This window comes from Colobus angolensis, unplaced genomic scaffold, assembly GCF_000951035.1.
Source record: "Colobus angolensis palliatus isolate OR3802 unplaced genomic scaffold, Cang.pa_1.0 Scaffold77, whole genome shotgun sequence".
NCBI lineage: Eukaryota > Metazoa > Chordata > Mammalia > Primates > Cercopithecidae > Colobus > Colobus angolensis.
This window is the reverse complement of record NW_012121487.1, coordinates 3936073-3951597: the sequence shown is the minus strand read 5'-3', so window position 1 is coordinate 3951597 and position 15525 is coordinate 3936073. Positions and strand designations below refer to the sequence as shown.

Sequence of the window (15525 nt, the reverse complement as noted above, 5' to 3'; positions counted from 1 at the left end):
AGCCTGTAGCCACCAATGTTTCAAGAGGAGCCCCCACCCTGTTCCTGCTGCTGTCTGGGTGCTACTGGGGAAACTGGTCATGGCCTGCAAACTGGGAACCCCTTTCCCACCCCAACCTGCTCTTCTCTTCCACCCACTTTTCCCACTCCAAGCCCAGCCCATGGAGATTGACCTGGATGGGGCGGACCACCTGGCCCTCACCTCTAGGTCCCCATTCTCCTATGATCTCAGTCAGAGCCATGTCTTCTCCCTGGAATGAGATGAGGCCATTGTGTTCCTTCCGCTTGGAGCTACTTTCCAGGCTTCTGCTGGGGCCTGGGACAACTGTTCCCACCTCCTGACACCCTTCTCCCACTCTCCTAGGCATTCTGGAACTCTGGGTTTGGATCAGGGGTAGGAATGGAAAAGATGGAGCATAAACAGCAGGGTGGGCTTGTGGGGCCTGGGAGGGGCAATCCTCAAATGGGGCATAGGGACAGCACAGGAGGGCAGCCTCCTCCTGAGCTCCTGTCCCCTGCTACACCTATTATCCCAGCTGCCTAGATTCAGGGAAAGTGGAACAGCTTGTAGGGGAGGGGCTCCTTTCCATAAATCCTTGATGATTAACAACACCCATTTTTCCTTTTGCCGACCCAAGAGTTTTGGGGGTTGTAGTTAATCATCAAAAGACTTTGGGGCTTCCTAGTTGTTTGGGCCAAGGACCTGAGACCTGAAGGGTTGACTTTACCCATTTGGGTGTGAGTATTGAGCATCTGTCCCCCTTTAGATCTCTGAAGCCAGAAATGGGATGCTTGGGAAGACCCCTAGCTGTCCTTTTCCCTCTCCGCACAGTGCTCAAGGCCAGCTTATAGTCATATATATCACCCAGACATAAAAGACACATTTTTTAGGAAATGTTTTTAATAAAAGAAAACTACAAAAAAAAATTTTAAAGACCCCTAACCCTTTGTGTGCTCCCCATTCTGCTCCTTCCTTCCCCATTGTTGCCCCCATTTCTGAGGTGCACTGGGAGGCTCCCCTCTATTTGGGGCTTGATGACTTTCTTTTTGTAGCTGGGGCTTTGGTGTTCCTTCCAGTGTCATTTCTCATCTACATACCCTGACCTGGCCCCCTCAGTGTTGTCACCAGATCTGATTTGTAACCCACTGAGAGGACAGAGAGAAATAAGTGCCCTCTCCCACCCTCTTCCTACTGGTCTCTCTATGCCTCTCTACAGTCTCGTCTCTTTTACCCTGGCCCCTCTGCCTTGGGCTCTGATGAAAAATTGCTGACTGTAGCTTTGGAAGTTTAGCTCTGAGAACCGTAGATGATTTGAGTTCTAGGAAAATAAAACCCGTTGATTACTATATTGGATTCTGACTGATTCTTTGGGGCGTATTGGTTAACTGAAGACAGAAAGTGGGGTAAGGGAATGCAAATGGTTTCCAGATCATCTCAGATTGAGGTAGAGGGTGTCAGCCTCCTCCATTCTTAGGCCTTTGGAAATCCAAACTTTTTGTGGGCAGAGTCCTAGAATAAACCACACCATTCATTCTGCCTTTCCTGCCCAGCCACTGTTTAACACACCTGGGAGAGTTTTTTTTTCTTTTTTTTTTTTAAAGGTTTGCACAAGAAGCGGGGTGTGGGAGGATGCCAGTATCGGCCACAGCCCAAGATGAAGTGGGAGTTTGGAGGCTGATTGTATAAACAACTTTGACCCCAAAGGTCAAGTCAAATAATAGGATAAGCCTTTCTCCTTGCTAATGCTAGGGATACCTGCCACCCTTAGCTGGTGATGGGGTGGTAGGGGGAGGGGGTTGGTAGGGTGAAATCCCGATAGTACTCCCCGAGTTAGGTGGAATGACTGGCTTAGATCATTTCTGTTTCCTTCCAGATCTGACATTTTGTAACTAGATCGGCTACTAGCATTGGAAGGGCCCACGTTTCATCCCTTTCTCTAGAAAGCCTACCGGCAGTTTTTGAATCTGCCCTGCCCCCACTCCAGCAGAGAAGGTCAGGGAGAGCATTGGCTGTAGCCCTGTCTGGAAAGGGCGGCCCTTCGCCTTGAACAGGAAGCCAGAACCACCTAGAAAATGGAGCCTTCTTCTCTAGAAACTACAATTCCCAGCGGCCTCCACGCAGAGCATGCGCGGGAATGTGCCAGGCGGGCCGCCGTAACCAGCTTGCCTTTCGATTCCCAACATGCTTCATGGTGTGTTTTGGTTTCCTTGATTTCCTACCCCGCCAAACTTCCTGTTTCCAGCTTTCTAGCGGCGGACTACAACTCCCAGCATGCTGAGAGATCACATTCGTGGTTGAGCCGCCGTTTTACACTTGGACTACATCTCCCACAAAGTCGACGGGCGTGGCAGGGGAGGGGACGCTGAGGGCCCATGTGCTGAGCATCCGAAGTGCCGCGGAAAGTGGAGGTGAGGGCCGCCCGCCCCGGAGGTGCTCTTCCGAGAGGCAGGTGCGGGAAAAGCCTAATCTTTTCCCTGCCCGTGGCTCAGTCGCCTCCCCGGGGTTTCTTTGCACCGGAAGTTTGGAGCGGGTGGGTGCTGAAGATAGCTAGGCCTTGACGTTGTCTGGGATGAGGCTGGTGGGGGAAGCCTTTGCAGCCGTTACCTGAGAGGGCAGACCTTCGACCCCGCTATATTGCACGGCGCCTCCAGAACATGCAGGGAAAGCCCCACTGCGGGACGCTCACCAGCAGCATCTCCAGATTGTGGAGGGAAAGAAGGGAAGGATATCGGGGGCATGCAAGCTGCTCTGGGCTGGGGTGGTTCAGACCTGGAATGACTGAGGTGAAGGGACTCCCTGCAGCAATCACGCGGGAGGCTTGGGTCTTAAGATTGGCCCTGCTCCTGTCAAACTGTATGAACCAGGGTAGTCACTCCGGCTTTCAGGCCTTGTTTTCCTTATCTGTAAAAGGGACTTTATGATGCATCTGACAGCCTCACCTCCCTCACTGGGCAATGTGAAGACCAAATGCCAGCAATGAAATTCCCAACATTAGGTTTGTCATATAGTAGTCCTCTCTAAGCATTTGTTGAATACTCACGGGAACACTAGGCCCATCAGCATTAATTGAAAATAACAGGGGTTTTTTTTGTTTCTTTTTCCGAAAATAACATCAGGGCTTTATACTGAGAAGTATAAAGAAGAAAAATGACCCAATATCTCACTGTTCAGATAACCCGTTAATACATATTTTTAAGTGCACCTGGTTAGAAAATGCAAACGTTATTATGGGAAGAAACAAAATGGAATTAACAGACCTCCCAAACAGTTCCTCTCCCCTAAAACAAGTACTTTGGTTTCTTGTTTCCTTTCCATAAATATAACTGTGCTGGAATATATATTCATATATTTACCCCAAAGGGATAATACTACTCACATTACTTTGCACCTTGCTTTGTTAAAATATTTAAAATAATCCAAATGACATCTACAACCCTGTAAATTTTGTGGATGATGAAACTGAAGTTCAAAAGTTAAATTGCCGGCTGGGCATGGTGGCTTATGCCTGTAATCCCAGTACTCTGGGAGGCCAAGGCAGATGGATCACCTGATTTCAGGAGTTGGAGACCAGCCTGGCCAACATGGTAAAACCCTGTCTTTACTAAAAATACAAAAAAAAAAAAAAAATTAGCGGGTCGTAGTGGCACATACCTGTAATCCTAGCTATTAGGGAGGCTGAGGGAGGAGAATCACTTAAACCCGAGGGGCAGAGGTTGCGGTGAGCTGAGATCATGCCACTGCACTCCAGCCTGGGTGACAGAACAAGACTCCGTCTCAAAAAATAAATAAGTAAAGTTGCCTAGTGTCATACAGTAAGATGATGGTAGAGCAGGGAGTAGAACCCAGGTGATCTGACTTCCCTGTCCAGGGCTCTTTATGCCATTGTAGTATCTTTATTTGTCTTTGAAGTTAAGGTTCATTTTTATCTATAAAATGAGGTTAATGGTGACTTCTTCATTTGGTTGTCCTTAGGCTTAAATGAGATACAGGAAAGCACCTAGCATTGCACCTGGGAAGTTGCAAGTATTCAGTAAACTGAAGCACTTACCATTTATGTCTTCAGTTCATTCACTACCTCATTAGTTGAGAATTGAGTGGTTTAGAGCACATACTTAGTTGGGAAGTTTAGGACTCAGTAATTCTAGAGTCTGGCCTTGGGTCTTTTTCCTTTAGAAAAGGAGCTTAGGGAGGAGTGGTTATTTCCTGAGGACAAGAATTGTAAGTGGGATAGGAACATTTTAACCCCAGTTTTTATTTCTGCTACCTATTTGTTCATTTCACTGACTTACAACTGCCTACCTTTTGGCTATATGCCAGCATTCCATCTGTTTTCTTCCTATCCTGCTGTTCATACATTGATTTAGTAAGTATTTGTTAAGCACCTACTAGGTGCCAAGCTCTGGATTCGTGAACTTGAGACAGATAACATGGCCCTTGTCCTTAATGAATTTTTTGGACTTTGAAGTCAGATATATGTGGGTTTGAATGCTGATTCTCCAATGTAGTAGCTTTGTAATCATAAATAAGTTACTTGACCTTTCTATTTCCTCATCTATAAAGATGATAACCTCTTGTGAATATTCAATGTGATGAGGTCCACTGAGCAACAGAGTAAGTGCTTTAAAAAATGTTCCTTCCCTTGCCTCTTTGCTCCCGTTTCTATCCATCTACCCAGAGCTGACAAGGAAGGTTTCTGAGCGTTTTGCTGGCAAAGGGATTTCTTACAGCCTCCAGGCATGCGTCTTTCTGCCCTGCTGGCCTTGGCATCCAAGGTCACTCTGCCCCCCAATTACCGCTATGGGATGAGCCCCCCAGGCTCCTTGGCAGACAAGAGGAAGAACCCCCCATGGCTCAGGCGGCGCCCAGTGGTTGTGGAACCCATCTCTGATGAAGACTGGTATCTGTTCCGTGGGGACACGGTGAGAGCCTCATACAGGGCATAGAGTGATGGGGAATCTCCTGGGCAAGGATCCCCCTCCCTAACCTTCGTATCTTCCCACAGGTGGAGATCCTAGAAGGCAAGGATGCCGGAAAGCAGGGCAAAGTGGTTCAAGTTATCCGGCAGCGAAACTGGGTGGTCGTGGAAGGGCTGAACACAGTAAGTGGAGAGAGAGGATGGGGATGCTTGGGAAGCCCGTCTCATCTGTCCCTCTCCATTCCGAGCAGCGCAGGGTGGCAGGAGACTGGCTGAAGGGATGGTGGCATTACTGAACCTTCTACTTTTCAACTTGGGCTGAATGCACTGAGTAGCAAGGGCAAACCCCTTTCACACCCCTTGTTTTCTGACACTCCCCTCTTGGACAGCATTACCGCTACATTGGCAAGACCATGGATTACCGAGGAACCATGATCCCTAGTGAAGCCCCCTTGCTCCACCGCCAGGTCAAACTTGTGGATCCTATGGACAGGCAAGCGACAGGGCTCTGGGCAGAGGGTTTCTCACCCTCTGGGTCCACAAAGTGCTGTCCAATGGGAATGATGGGTTGGATGCTCTGGAGATTGAGAGGGACCATCTCATGGACATGATTGCCTGTGGGTAACCCCAACACAAAGGTGGAGAAACACGGTGGTAACCCTGGTGTTTTGAACCCTTGACTCTGCTTTTGGGTTGGAGGGTGGCAGGAAACCAGCTCATAGGCCAGGCTCACCTCTTCTATCCACCAGGAAACCCACTGAGATTGAGTGGAGATATACTGAAGCAGGAGAGCGGGTACGAGTCTCCACACGATCAGGGAGAATTATCCCTAAACCCGAATTTCCCAGAGCTGATGGCATCGTCCCTGAAACATGGATTGGTGAGTGAGGGGCAGGAAGGTCAGGGGTGGGTGCTAGGAGTGAGAGTAGGGGATGTTAATGAAAGTTGGCAAGCCCTCTCACCCATCTCCTTTCCTCTGGCTTAACAGATGGCCCCAAAGACACATCAGTGGAAGATGCTTTAGAAAGAACCTACGTGCCCCGTCTAAAGACACTACAGGAGGAGGTGATGGAGGCCATGGGGATCAAGGAGACTCGGAAATACAAGAAGGTCTATTGGTATTGAGCCCGGGGAGAGCAGCTCCTCCCCAACTTCTGTCCCAGCCTTGAAGGCTGAGGCACCTCTTTTTCAGATGCCAATAAAGAGCAGTTTATGAGTCCTGTGTACAGCTGCTGTAAGATAGAATGGCACCCCTAATCCCAGCACACTCTCAGGGACTGAAGGAAAGGAGCTTCTTCCCTGAGTTTATGACAGAACCTGGATGGAAGTTAGCTGGCCTTAAGGCAGCCCTCCCAAGGGGCAGGGCCTGCAGATTCTGAGTTGGAGGCCAAAGTGGGGTAGAGAAGTCCCCTCCATGGAGATCTGTGAGTAACAGAAGCTGTCACCTACACCACCTGCTAGAAAGGCCAGTGGGGAGTGGCGTGTGAGTCCTAACTGTAGCACCCTTGCAGCAGTGCCACAGGGAGGGTGCGCGTCTCCTTTTATCTACCTACAGAAATGGGAAGGAAACAAACATTTCTAATTTTTAATAAATTAAAACTTTACACTGTATTACATAATCCATGGAGGGAGAGAAAGGGGATGAAACTGAAGGAACCACGACTCAGGAGGATGCAGGATGCTGCTTCTCTGTATGAGGTGTACTCTGCCACTGTGCTATCTGGGCACTTTCAGATGATGGGGTCAGAGATGTGTCCTCAGGCTGCATTAGCTGTCTTCAGTCTCCAGAATAGAAAGAGCCTGACCCAGGGGCATCTTGGTGGCCACCAGAACCAGGTTTCTGGGAGAGAGTTCAGGACTGAAGATGGGCAGGAGCTCAGCATGGAAACCTGGAAGAAAGGGCTTAATCATAAGGGGAAGAATGAACCAAACTCACTCAGCCTCTTCTGCCCAGGCCTGTAAGCATAGTCCCTTTTCCCCATGGGGGAGGATCCAGTGGGGCTAAGGAGACCCCATTCTCCATAAGGAACACAGGTTCCCAAGGCACTGACTTGGGAGACAGTCCTCTTGCATTGCAGGTTCTCGATGCCTGGGAAGCTTGCTTAACATGCACCTTAGGGAGGTTCACCAGAGGCTGATTTGGTAGGAATCTCAGCGTTTTTTTTCGAGATGGAGTCTCTGTCACCCAGGCTGGAGTACAGCGGTGCAATCTTGGCTCACTGCAACCTCTGTCTCCTGGCTTCAAGCAATTTTTTTTTGCCTCAGCCACCCAAATAGCTGAGAGTACAGGCACGTACCACCATACCCGGCTACTTTTTGTGTTTTTAGTAGAGATGGGGTTTCACCGTGGCTGGTCTTGAACTCCTGACCTCAAGTGATCTACCCACCTTGGCCTCCCAAAGTGCTGGGATTATAAGCATGAGCTACCGCACCCAGCCTGGATTCTTAATTTTTTAACAAATCCCCTACTCCCAATCCACTAGTGACTCAAAGGTGGGGTCCAAGGATCACAATAGTGATTAGCTGGGCCCAGGAGACGTTGGAGCTGGGACTTGGAGAAGGAGCCCCAGAACCCCAGTCACTATAGTCCTCGGGTCCCTGCTGTAGGCCACCCTCACCCTGCTCCTGAAGGTACAGCAGCCGGTCCAGTAGAATAAGCGTCTCCACCAGTGGGGCAAGCAGTAGAGCCAGGCTGAAGAAGGCCACCACACGGTTCTCCTGGGCCTGGTGGGCCCGAAGGGCAGCCAGATTCAGTGGCAGCTGGGGGTCCAGCCCCACTCGCTGTAGCCCCCGCTGCACATATCTGTGGAATAAGTCACATTCAGCACTCAGTTTGGTTTTAAGAACTGTCACCTCACACTTAAACTTTGTTCCTAATTCCAACTTTGCTTTATTTTCTACCCTAATATGTGTTCTCATGAATATATATATATATATATATACACATACATATACACATACACATACACATTTCTTTTTTTGAGATGGAGTGTCAAAAACTGTCACCCAGGCTGGAGTGCAGTTGCATGATCTCCGCTTACTGCAAGCTCCGCCTTCCATGTTCACGCCATTCTCCTGCCTCAGCCTCCACAGTAGCTGGGACTACAGGCACCCGCCACCATGCCCGGCTAATTTTTTGTATTTTTTAGTAGAGATGGGATTTCACCGTGTTAGCCAGGATGGTCTCGATCTCCTGACCTTGTGATCTGCCCGCCTCAGCCTCCCAAATATATATTTTTTAAGACAGGGTCTTGCTGTCACCCAGGCTGGAGAGCAGCAGTGCAATCATAGCTCACTGTAGTCTCAAACACCTCAATCCTCCCACATCAGCCTCCCAAGTAGCTGGGTCTACAGGTATGAGCTACCATGCCTGCCTATGTTTTTTTGTACAGAGGTATCTCTCTACGTAGCCCAAGCTGGCCCCTAACTCCCAGCCTCAAGCAATCCTCCTGCCTTGGCATCCCAAAGAGCTGGGATTACAGGCATGAGCCACCACACCTGGCTGTGTATTTTTGAATGTTTCTCTGGCTGTGAGCTGTCTGTCCAATAGTAAATTGATTTAAACATTTTCAGCCAGTTCTGTCCAACTAGCCATATTTTTAGCATTTAAAAACCTTTTTTTTTTTTTTTTTGAGGCAGTCTTGCTCTGTTGCCCAAGCTAGAGTGTAGTGGCACAATCTCGGTTCACTGCAACCTCCGCCTCCTGGGTTCAAACTATTCTCCTGCCTCAGCCTCCCGAGTAGCTGGGATTACAGGCGCATGCCTCCACGCCTGGCTAATTTTTGTATTTTTAGTAGAGACGGGGTTTCGCCATGTTGGCCAGGCTGGTCTCAAACTCCTGACCTCAGGTGATCTGGCCGCATCAGCCTCCCAAAGTGCTGGGATTACAGGCGTGAGCCACCATGCCCAGCCAAAACTTCATGTTTCTTTGTTAGTCTCCTGATAAAAGAGGGACAACTCTCTTAAATTTTGAGAAGGTACCCTGGTCAGAGAACTCCAAATCACTCCTCTGGGTATACTTAGATTTTCTTTAGGCTATGCTGAAAGTGAGGGCGGAAGATCTCCAGTTAGAAATCTCCCCTCCACTGCCCACCACCCCCGTACCCCAACCTCACTCTTCAATCTTGAGCTCGTGGACCCTGGGGATACCCTGCACTCCTGGCCGACGGAGCTCAGGCCGGGCCCGTCGGATGACTGTCTCCAGTGCTGCACGGTAGCAGTGAGTTCGGAGGCCAGGGCCAGCTTTCTGTAGCCGCTCAGCATACTCCTCCAGGGCATGGCAGGCCCCCTCCCGAAGCCTGTAGGGCAGTTCATAGCCAGGCAGCCCAGCCACCCACTGACTCAGTGGGTAGCCGCCAGGGTCACTCAGCTTCATGTAGCAGCAGCCCACTGAGGCCAGGGCCACCACCTCAGGACAGCAGGAGAAGTGCCTCAGCAAGGCAACACTCAGATCCCCACAGGCGTGGAGGCCTGTGAGCAGCAAGCGGGCCCTGCCCTGACACGGGTTCTCCAGTGGAAGCAGAAGCTCCTCACACAGGGCTGTGGGGTCTACCCACCTAACCACATGGTGTGGGGAGTGACGAGGGCTGGTTTGGACCACCTGTGGAGGCAGGAAAGGACAAAGGCAGATGGGAAGTCTGTTTGCTGTCCCTAGGCCACCTCAGGCCACAAGAAGGGATCTGTCCTCCATGTTATTCCCCAAGGAGGAACGTGGGAGATAAGCTGGGTGTGGGAGAGGGCTGGACCACAAGTCAGGAGATAGAATAAATCCTGGACCTATCATTCACCATGTACATCTTTTCATCTCTGAGACCCAGTTTTCTGATTTGTAATGAGTCTAAAACCTGAGTGGCCACTTCACAGGTTGTATACATTGGTGTGGAGAAGTATACATTGGTGTGGAAAGCACTTTGTAAATAGAAAGTAACTTTGAGATACAGGGAGGCACTGGGGAAGGGGGGACCTTGGGAAAGAGGTAATAGAAATTAGGGACCACACCACTTCAAGCTGAGAAACTTGAAAGATGGAATCCAGCCTCTGTGCTCAATTCCAGCCAAGCAGCCCCTCCTCCCACAGTCCAGGTCGCAGGAAGGGGTGGCCTACCTGTGGGTTCCTCTTCTCCTCTTTCTCCAGAGCCTGCAGAAGCTCCTGATCCAGGCGCTGGGCTCTCTCCACCAGTCTCTGATCCCCTTCGATGCTCTTCACCATCAACCCCAGGCCAAGAGCCATGAAGCGGGAGAGATGGCCCTGGAGTCACGAGGAGGAAGATGGAGACAGCCCTGTTCAGTGCCGTATCCATTGTCACCCTCCCCAGGGGTAACCTCGACACCTGGGTCCCAGGCCCGACAGAAGGCTTAAATTTTACCCTATAGAACTTAACATCAGTGTGGCTTAAGTTGGTATATAACTCCCCCATTTAAATCTGACTGGCTTAAAAAAAATTAGGCAAAGAGAAAAAAAATCTACCCTGCTTGGTTCCACCGCTTCTTGACACCTGCCTCGCTGGGCCTGTGGCCCAAAAACCTGCCTTCCAGGTGTTCTATCTCCCCATGACTCAAAAAAACAGTACATCAAGACTCTGGCTCACCTGGCCTGAGCCCACGTCTACAACCTGGGTGCAGCCTGTGAAATCACTCAGCTTCTTCACCAACTGAAAGAGGAGGGAACAAAGGTCTCCTGGCCACTGGTTCTTGACTCCTGGGGCAAACACCCATAGTGAGAGTGGAGGAGACAAAGATGACAGAGAAAGATGGACACAGGGTGCCCCGGATGTGATGACAGATTTGGAAAGGAAGATATAGGGGTGAGGGTGGAAGCAAGGAGAGTGGACCTGATCCAGGTTCAGGCCCACTCTCCTTGCCTTACAGGTCAGTGATTCAATCTCCCCCATAGAACAAGAACCCTGCGTTAAGCCATGAGCAGATTATGGAGATTTGAGAAAAGGAATGAGACTGTGATTCAGACCTAGCTACCAACTAACCCCACAAAAGGATGAAAAAGTACCCCAGGATTAAAATATGATTATTGTTATATCTGTTGAGGTAAAGGAATGTCTAGGGCCTCTGGCCTTGCATGTGAAGGAAAGGGTACACATCTTTGTAAGCCACGCTTAAGGAGTCCCTGGGTTCCCAGACACCACCCATGCTGCAGCCATCTCCTCACCTCTCCCAGCCTCCGGATCTCATGCTGCTTCTTGGGCCTGACATGTTTCCGGAATGGAGCTGTTAGTCGGGAGCTCTGGCTGGGGTTCTCCAGGAACTCTGAGGCGGTCTGAAAGCCAGGCGTCCGGGTAAACGCCAGGGCACAGGCTGTGGACTTCAGGGCCAGCAGGGTGAGTGGCCACACTGACCTGTACCTGAGATAGTCCAGCCCAGGCCTCCAGTGAATAGTCCCATCGCATCTGAGCGTACCAGTTTACAACCCAAGGCCCAGGAAGACCTTAAGAGACTCTCTGAGCAATATGCTCACTGCAGGGCTCAAAGCCTTGAGTTCCCCAGCACAGGGCCCTTCTAGCCCATACCTGACGACCTCCCCTTCCCCAGGCATCCCCAGCAGCATTGTGGCCAGCTGTGGTGGGTTCAGTCCATCCAGTGCTTCCTGCCATGAGCAAGGGAGTGTGTCCCATAGGTTGTCTGTAAAAAATTCCTACAGAGGAAGGGGAGAAGCAATCAGCAAGCTACTACCACTTCCATTCTTTCCCACCCCACTCTCAACTCCACACCTCACCGCCTGCCTCTTCCCAGCACTGCTGCCACATAGGGCCACTGTAACCGGCAAGTACCTCCTACTCAGCCAAGTCAGTGCTTCTCTGAAGTCTGCTCCAGCCTCCCCGACTCTAGTGGCTTAACTCTGTTTCCTTGGAGTCCAGATTGCATTCTGGACACACTTCTTTTAGCAATTTCTGCACTTATGTATGTCTGTTTTCTCTATTAAACTGAATTTCTTAAGAGGAGGGATGGGATGGAATCTTCCCATCTACATCCCTAACACTTACCAGAGTGACTGACACACAGTATGAGTACATTACCACTTAGTAACCTGCCATTATATGTGCCAGACACTGGTGTCTTTTTATTCATTCGTCCACCACAAATTCTGGGGCTGTGTTTTGGTTATACATCAAGCTCTATTGTAGGCTCAGGGACTACAACAGTAAACCTGAGACAAGATTCTGGCTCCTGCAGAGTTTACATTAAAAAAATAACTTTGGCCGGGCATGGTGGCTCACGCCTGTAATCCCAGCACTTTGGGAGACCAAGGTGGGCAGATCACCTGAGATCAGGCGTTCGAGACCAGCCTGGTCAATATGGTGAAACCCCATCTCTACTAAAATTACAAAAATTTGCTGGCATGTGGGCAGGCGCCTGTAATTCCAGCTACCCAGTAGGCTGAGGCAGGAGAATTGCTGGAACCTGGAAGGCAGAGGCTGCAGTGAGCCTAGATTGCACCACTGCACTCTAGCCTGGTCAACAGAGCAAGACTCCGCCTCAAAAAAACCAAACCAAAACAAACAAACAAAACTTCAGACAACATCATATGTCATATAGACAAAACACTAATGAAACAGTAATGTAATGGAGAGTTTGGGCAAGGACTACTTTAGATAGGATGATGAAGGAAGACTCGTCTGACGAGTTGACATTTGAGCTGAGACTTGAATGATGAATAGGTGCTAGGCACGTAAAGAAAAATACAGGTAATAGCGGCCGGGCGCGGTGGCTCAAGCCTGTAATCCCAGCACTTTGGGAGGCCGAGACGGGCAGATCAGGAGGTCAGAAGATTGAGACCATCCTGGCTAACACAGTGAAACCCCGTCTCTACTAAAAAATACAAAAAACTAGCCGGGTGAGGTGGCGGGTGCCTGTAGTCCCAGCTACTCAGGAGGCTGAGGCAGGAGAATGGCGTAAACCCGGGAGGCGGAGCTTGCAGTGAGCTGAGATCCGGCCACTGCACTCCAGCCTGGGCAACAGAGCGAGACTCCGTCTCCAAAAAAAAAAAAAAAAAATACAGGTAATAGCAAACACTTATTTAACACCTCTGCCAGACACCATTGTAAACATTTGACGTGTATTAACGCATCTGATCCTTTAAACAACACTTTGAGGTAGGTATTATTTTGTATCCCCCATTTTATAGATGTAGAAACAGGCACAGCACTTAAGTAACTTGCCCACGTCCAAAAGCTAGCAAATAGCTGAGCTGGGATTATTTATTTATTTATTTTTAGAGATGGAGTCTCACTCTGCCACCCAGGCAGGAGTGCAGTGGTGCAATCTCAGCTCACTGCAACCTCCACCTCCCTGGTTCTAGCAATTCTCCTGCCTCAGCCCCCTGAGTAGCTGGGACTACAGGCGTATGCTGCCAAGCCGCTTTTTTTTTTTCTTGGATTTTAGTAGAGACGGGGTTTCACCGTGTTGCCCAGGCTGGTCTCGAACTCCTGAGCTCAAGCAATCCACCCGCCTCCCAGAGTGCTAGGATTATAGGCATGAGCCATCACACCCAGCCTGAGCTGGGATTTGAAATCAATTTTACTCTAGAGTCCTTGCTCTTAACCATTCTGCGATTGCCTTTCTGTGGAGGAAGATCAGTGAGTGCTAAGGTCCAGATGCCTGCCATATTGGCAGAGCAGAAATCAGGCCAGCAGAGGTATAGCACAGTGAAATGTGTGAGAGAATAAAATGGGATAGAGTTGAAGAGACAGTAGGAGTCAGATCATGGGCTTTATAGGTAATAGTAAGGAATCAGGATTTCATAAAAGTATCTAGGAAGTAAAGGATTGTCGTGATCAGATTTACATTTGAATGCTATCGATCTAGCTGCTCAGTGAAGAATTGGTTATGGCAGGGCAGAGGTAAGCACACAGCGAGATCGGTTAGGAAGTAGTTCAGAAGAGAGGTGATGGTGGCTTGGCTTAGGGTGGCACCAATGGAGGTGGGGACAAATGGATGAATTTGGGATCTATTCCAAAGACAGAGCCCAGAGGACTTGTTGAAGGACTGGATTGTGGATCAATGAAGGACAGCACTGAATCAAGGATGGCCTCTGGGTTTGCGGTCTAAATAATTCAGTGGATGGTGGTGCCATTTACACATTTTCTCATTTACTCCTCACAATGATCCTTCAGACTGGGATCCATTGTATAGCTGAGGAAACCCGGGCTAGGACAAGTTGGGGGTTAGGGAGGCCTAAGGTTAACATCATAGGGGAGGCAGGATTCCAGACCAAGCCTTTTTGATTCCAGAGGCAGGCCTGTCTACTATACCAGAAAACCACGAATTTATTCAAAGCTTGGATGAATAACATGTGTGTTCTTGGAACACCCCACATGCTCCAAGAAGAGTTGAACATAGTTGCAGCATGGTTCCAATGTCCACGCATTTTATTACCTTGGATCTGGGAAGATTACAAAAATAATCTAGGTAGGTATTAGAAATATAGGCCGGGTGCGGTGGCTCAAGCCTGTAATCCCAGCACTTTGGGAGGCCGAGACGGGCGGATCACGAGGTCATGAGATCGAGACCATCCTGGCTAACACGGTGAAACCCCGTCTCTACTACAAAATACAAAAAACTAGCCGGGCGAGGTGGCGGGCGCCTGTAGTCCCAGCTACTTGGGAGGCTGAGGCAGGAGAATGGCGTAAACCCGGGAGGCGGAGCTTGCAGTGAGCTGAAATCCGGCCACTGCACTCCAGCCTGGGCAACAGAGCGAGACTCCGTCTCAAAAAAAAGAAAAGAAAAGAAATATTATTTATGCAGTGAGCCGAGATCGCGCCACTGCACTCTAGCCTGGGGGACAGAGCGAGACTCTGTCTCAAAAAAACATAAAAGAAATATTATTTATGCCAGCTGAAAAAAAAGGAGGGATCACTCCAGTTTTAACCACTCCTTGTACAGACAAAAGACTGAAACTCATAGAAGGAAAGAGACCGGAGGCTAATTCTCCAGATTCTCTCCCTGACGTGGACACCTAGCCAACCACACGACCAGAGACACCCCACCCACGCCCCTGTGGCCTCACGATGATGTAGGCATCCAGGATGGAACGGTGGAGCGCCAGGACACGGGTAAGGTTAACAGCTAGCTGCCTCCTCCCCTCATGAGAGAGGCCTCGGGCGGAGATGCCCGGCATCCCGCGGTCCAGAAGGCAGCGCGAGAAGCGAGAACGCAGTGAACAGGGATCCAGGGTCAGTACCACGCGGGTGCACGACCCGGACGGGGCTCAGCTCTGCAGGCAGAACAGGAAGAGTTTTGGGTCCAGTCTCCGACGCCGCCTTTCCGGGATCCCATGCTGCAGTTGAAGACTTGAGGCGCCCCCAAGAGGTCACAGGTTGCGACGTTTCACAGTGCGAAGGTGTCGGCGTCGGAGACACGTAGGGCGGGGTAACAGTGCAATGACGCCACAAAAGCGTGCCGCGGAGCTCAGCTCACAACGAGGCGGGCCAAGTTCCAGTTCCCGCCCCTTCCCGTACACGCCTCTCCTTTTCCGGAAGTGAAGCCGGAGGTGTCCGGCTGGCTGCAGTTCCGGTTTATCGCGGCCTTCCCACACCTTCGCATTGTACCACCACGGGGCTAGAGGGGCCAGGGAGCGCATCCCGCCCCCGCCCCCACCCA

The 15525-nt window shown here is 50.2% G+C and overlaps 2 protein-coding genes across 5 annotated transcripts; one reads left to right on the top strand and one right to left on the bottom strand.

The window, feature by feature from the left end:
- Nucleotides 1-2331: 2331 nt before the first annotated feature.
- Nucleotides 2332-6134, top strand: MRPL24 (mitochondrial ribosomal protein L24). 3 transcript variants are annotated; one of them, XM_011928449.1, is made up of 6 exons: nt 2332-2408; nt 4676-4919; nt 5003-5098; nt 5305-5408; nt 5665-5795; nt 5904-6134. In XM_011928449.1, the coding sequence occupies exons 2-6, from the start codon at nt 4737-4739 to the stop codon at nt 6038-6040; spliced, it is 651 nt and encodes a 216-aa protein (XP_011783839.1). In that variant the 5' UTR covers nt 2332-2408; nt 4676-4736; the 3' UTR covers nt 6041-6134. The 3 variants fall into 3 exon arrangements, with proteins under 3 accessions (XP_011783839.1, XP_011783838.1, XP_011783840.1); XM_011928448.1 differs by having other exon boundaries at nt 2332-2449; XM_011928450.1 differs by having other exon boundaries at nt 2375-2408; nt 3664-4919.
- A 339-nt stretch (nt 6135-6473) lies between these two features.
- RRNAD1 (ribosomal RNA adenine dimethylase domain containing 1) lies at nt 6474-15525 on the bottom strand. 2 transcript variants are annotated; one of them, XM_011928451.1, is made up of 8 exons: nt 14933-15525; nt 11436-11560; nt 11078-11270; nt 10503-10565; nt 10019-10162; nt 9031-9515; nt 7534-7718; nt 6474-6804 (listed from the first exon to the last, which is right to left on the bottom strand). In XM_011928451.1, exons 1-8 carry the CDS (start codon nt 15041-15043, stop codon nt 6683-6685), a joined length of 1428 nt encoding a protein of 475 aa, XP_011783841.1. In that variant the 5' UTR covers nt 15044-15525; the 3' UTR covers nt 6474-6682. The 2 variants fall into 2 exon arrangements, with proteins under 2 accessions (XP_011783841.1, XP_011783842.1); XM_011928452.1 differs by lacking the exon at nt 9031-9515.

Excerpts from the sequence above, each read along its gene's own strand:
- MRPL24 (XM_011928449.1), top strand. The coding sequence starts at position 4,737 with ATGCGTCTTTCTGCCCTGCTGGCCTTGGCATCCAAGGTCACTCTGCCC. Across the intron at positions 5,409-5,664 it reads CTTGTGGATCCTATGGACAG|GAAACCCACTGAGATTGAGT; the intron begins GCAAGCGACAGG and ends TCTATCCACCAG. Across the intron at positions 5,796-5,903 it reads CGTCCCTGAAACATGGATTG|ATGGCCCCAAAGACACATCA; the intron begins GTGAGTGAGGGG and ends CTGGCTTAACAG.
- RRNAD1 (XM_011928451.1), bottom strand. The coding sequence starts at position 15,043 with ATGCCGGGCATCTCCGCCCGAGGCCTCTCTCATGAGGGGAGGAGGCAG. Across the intron at positions 10,163-10,502 it reads TAGACGTGGGCTCAGGCCAG|GGCCATCTCTCCCGCTTCAT; the intron begins GTGAGCCAGAGT and ends TCGTGACTCCAG. Across the intron at positions 7,719-9,030 it reads CACGAGCTCAAGATTGAAGA|ATATGTGCAGCGGGGGCTAC; the intron begins GTGAGGTTGGGG and ends CTTATTCCACAG.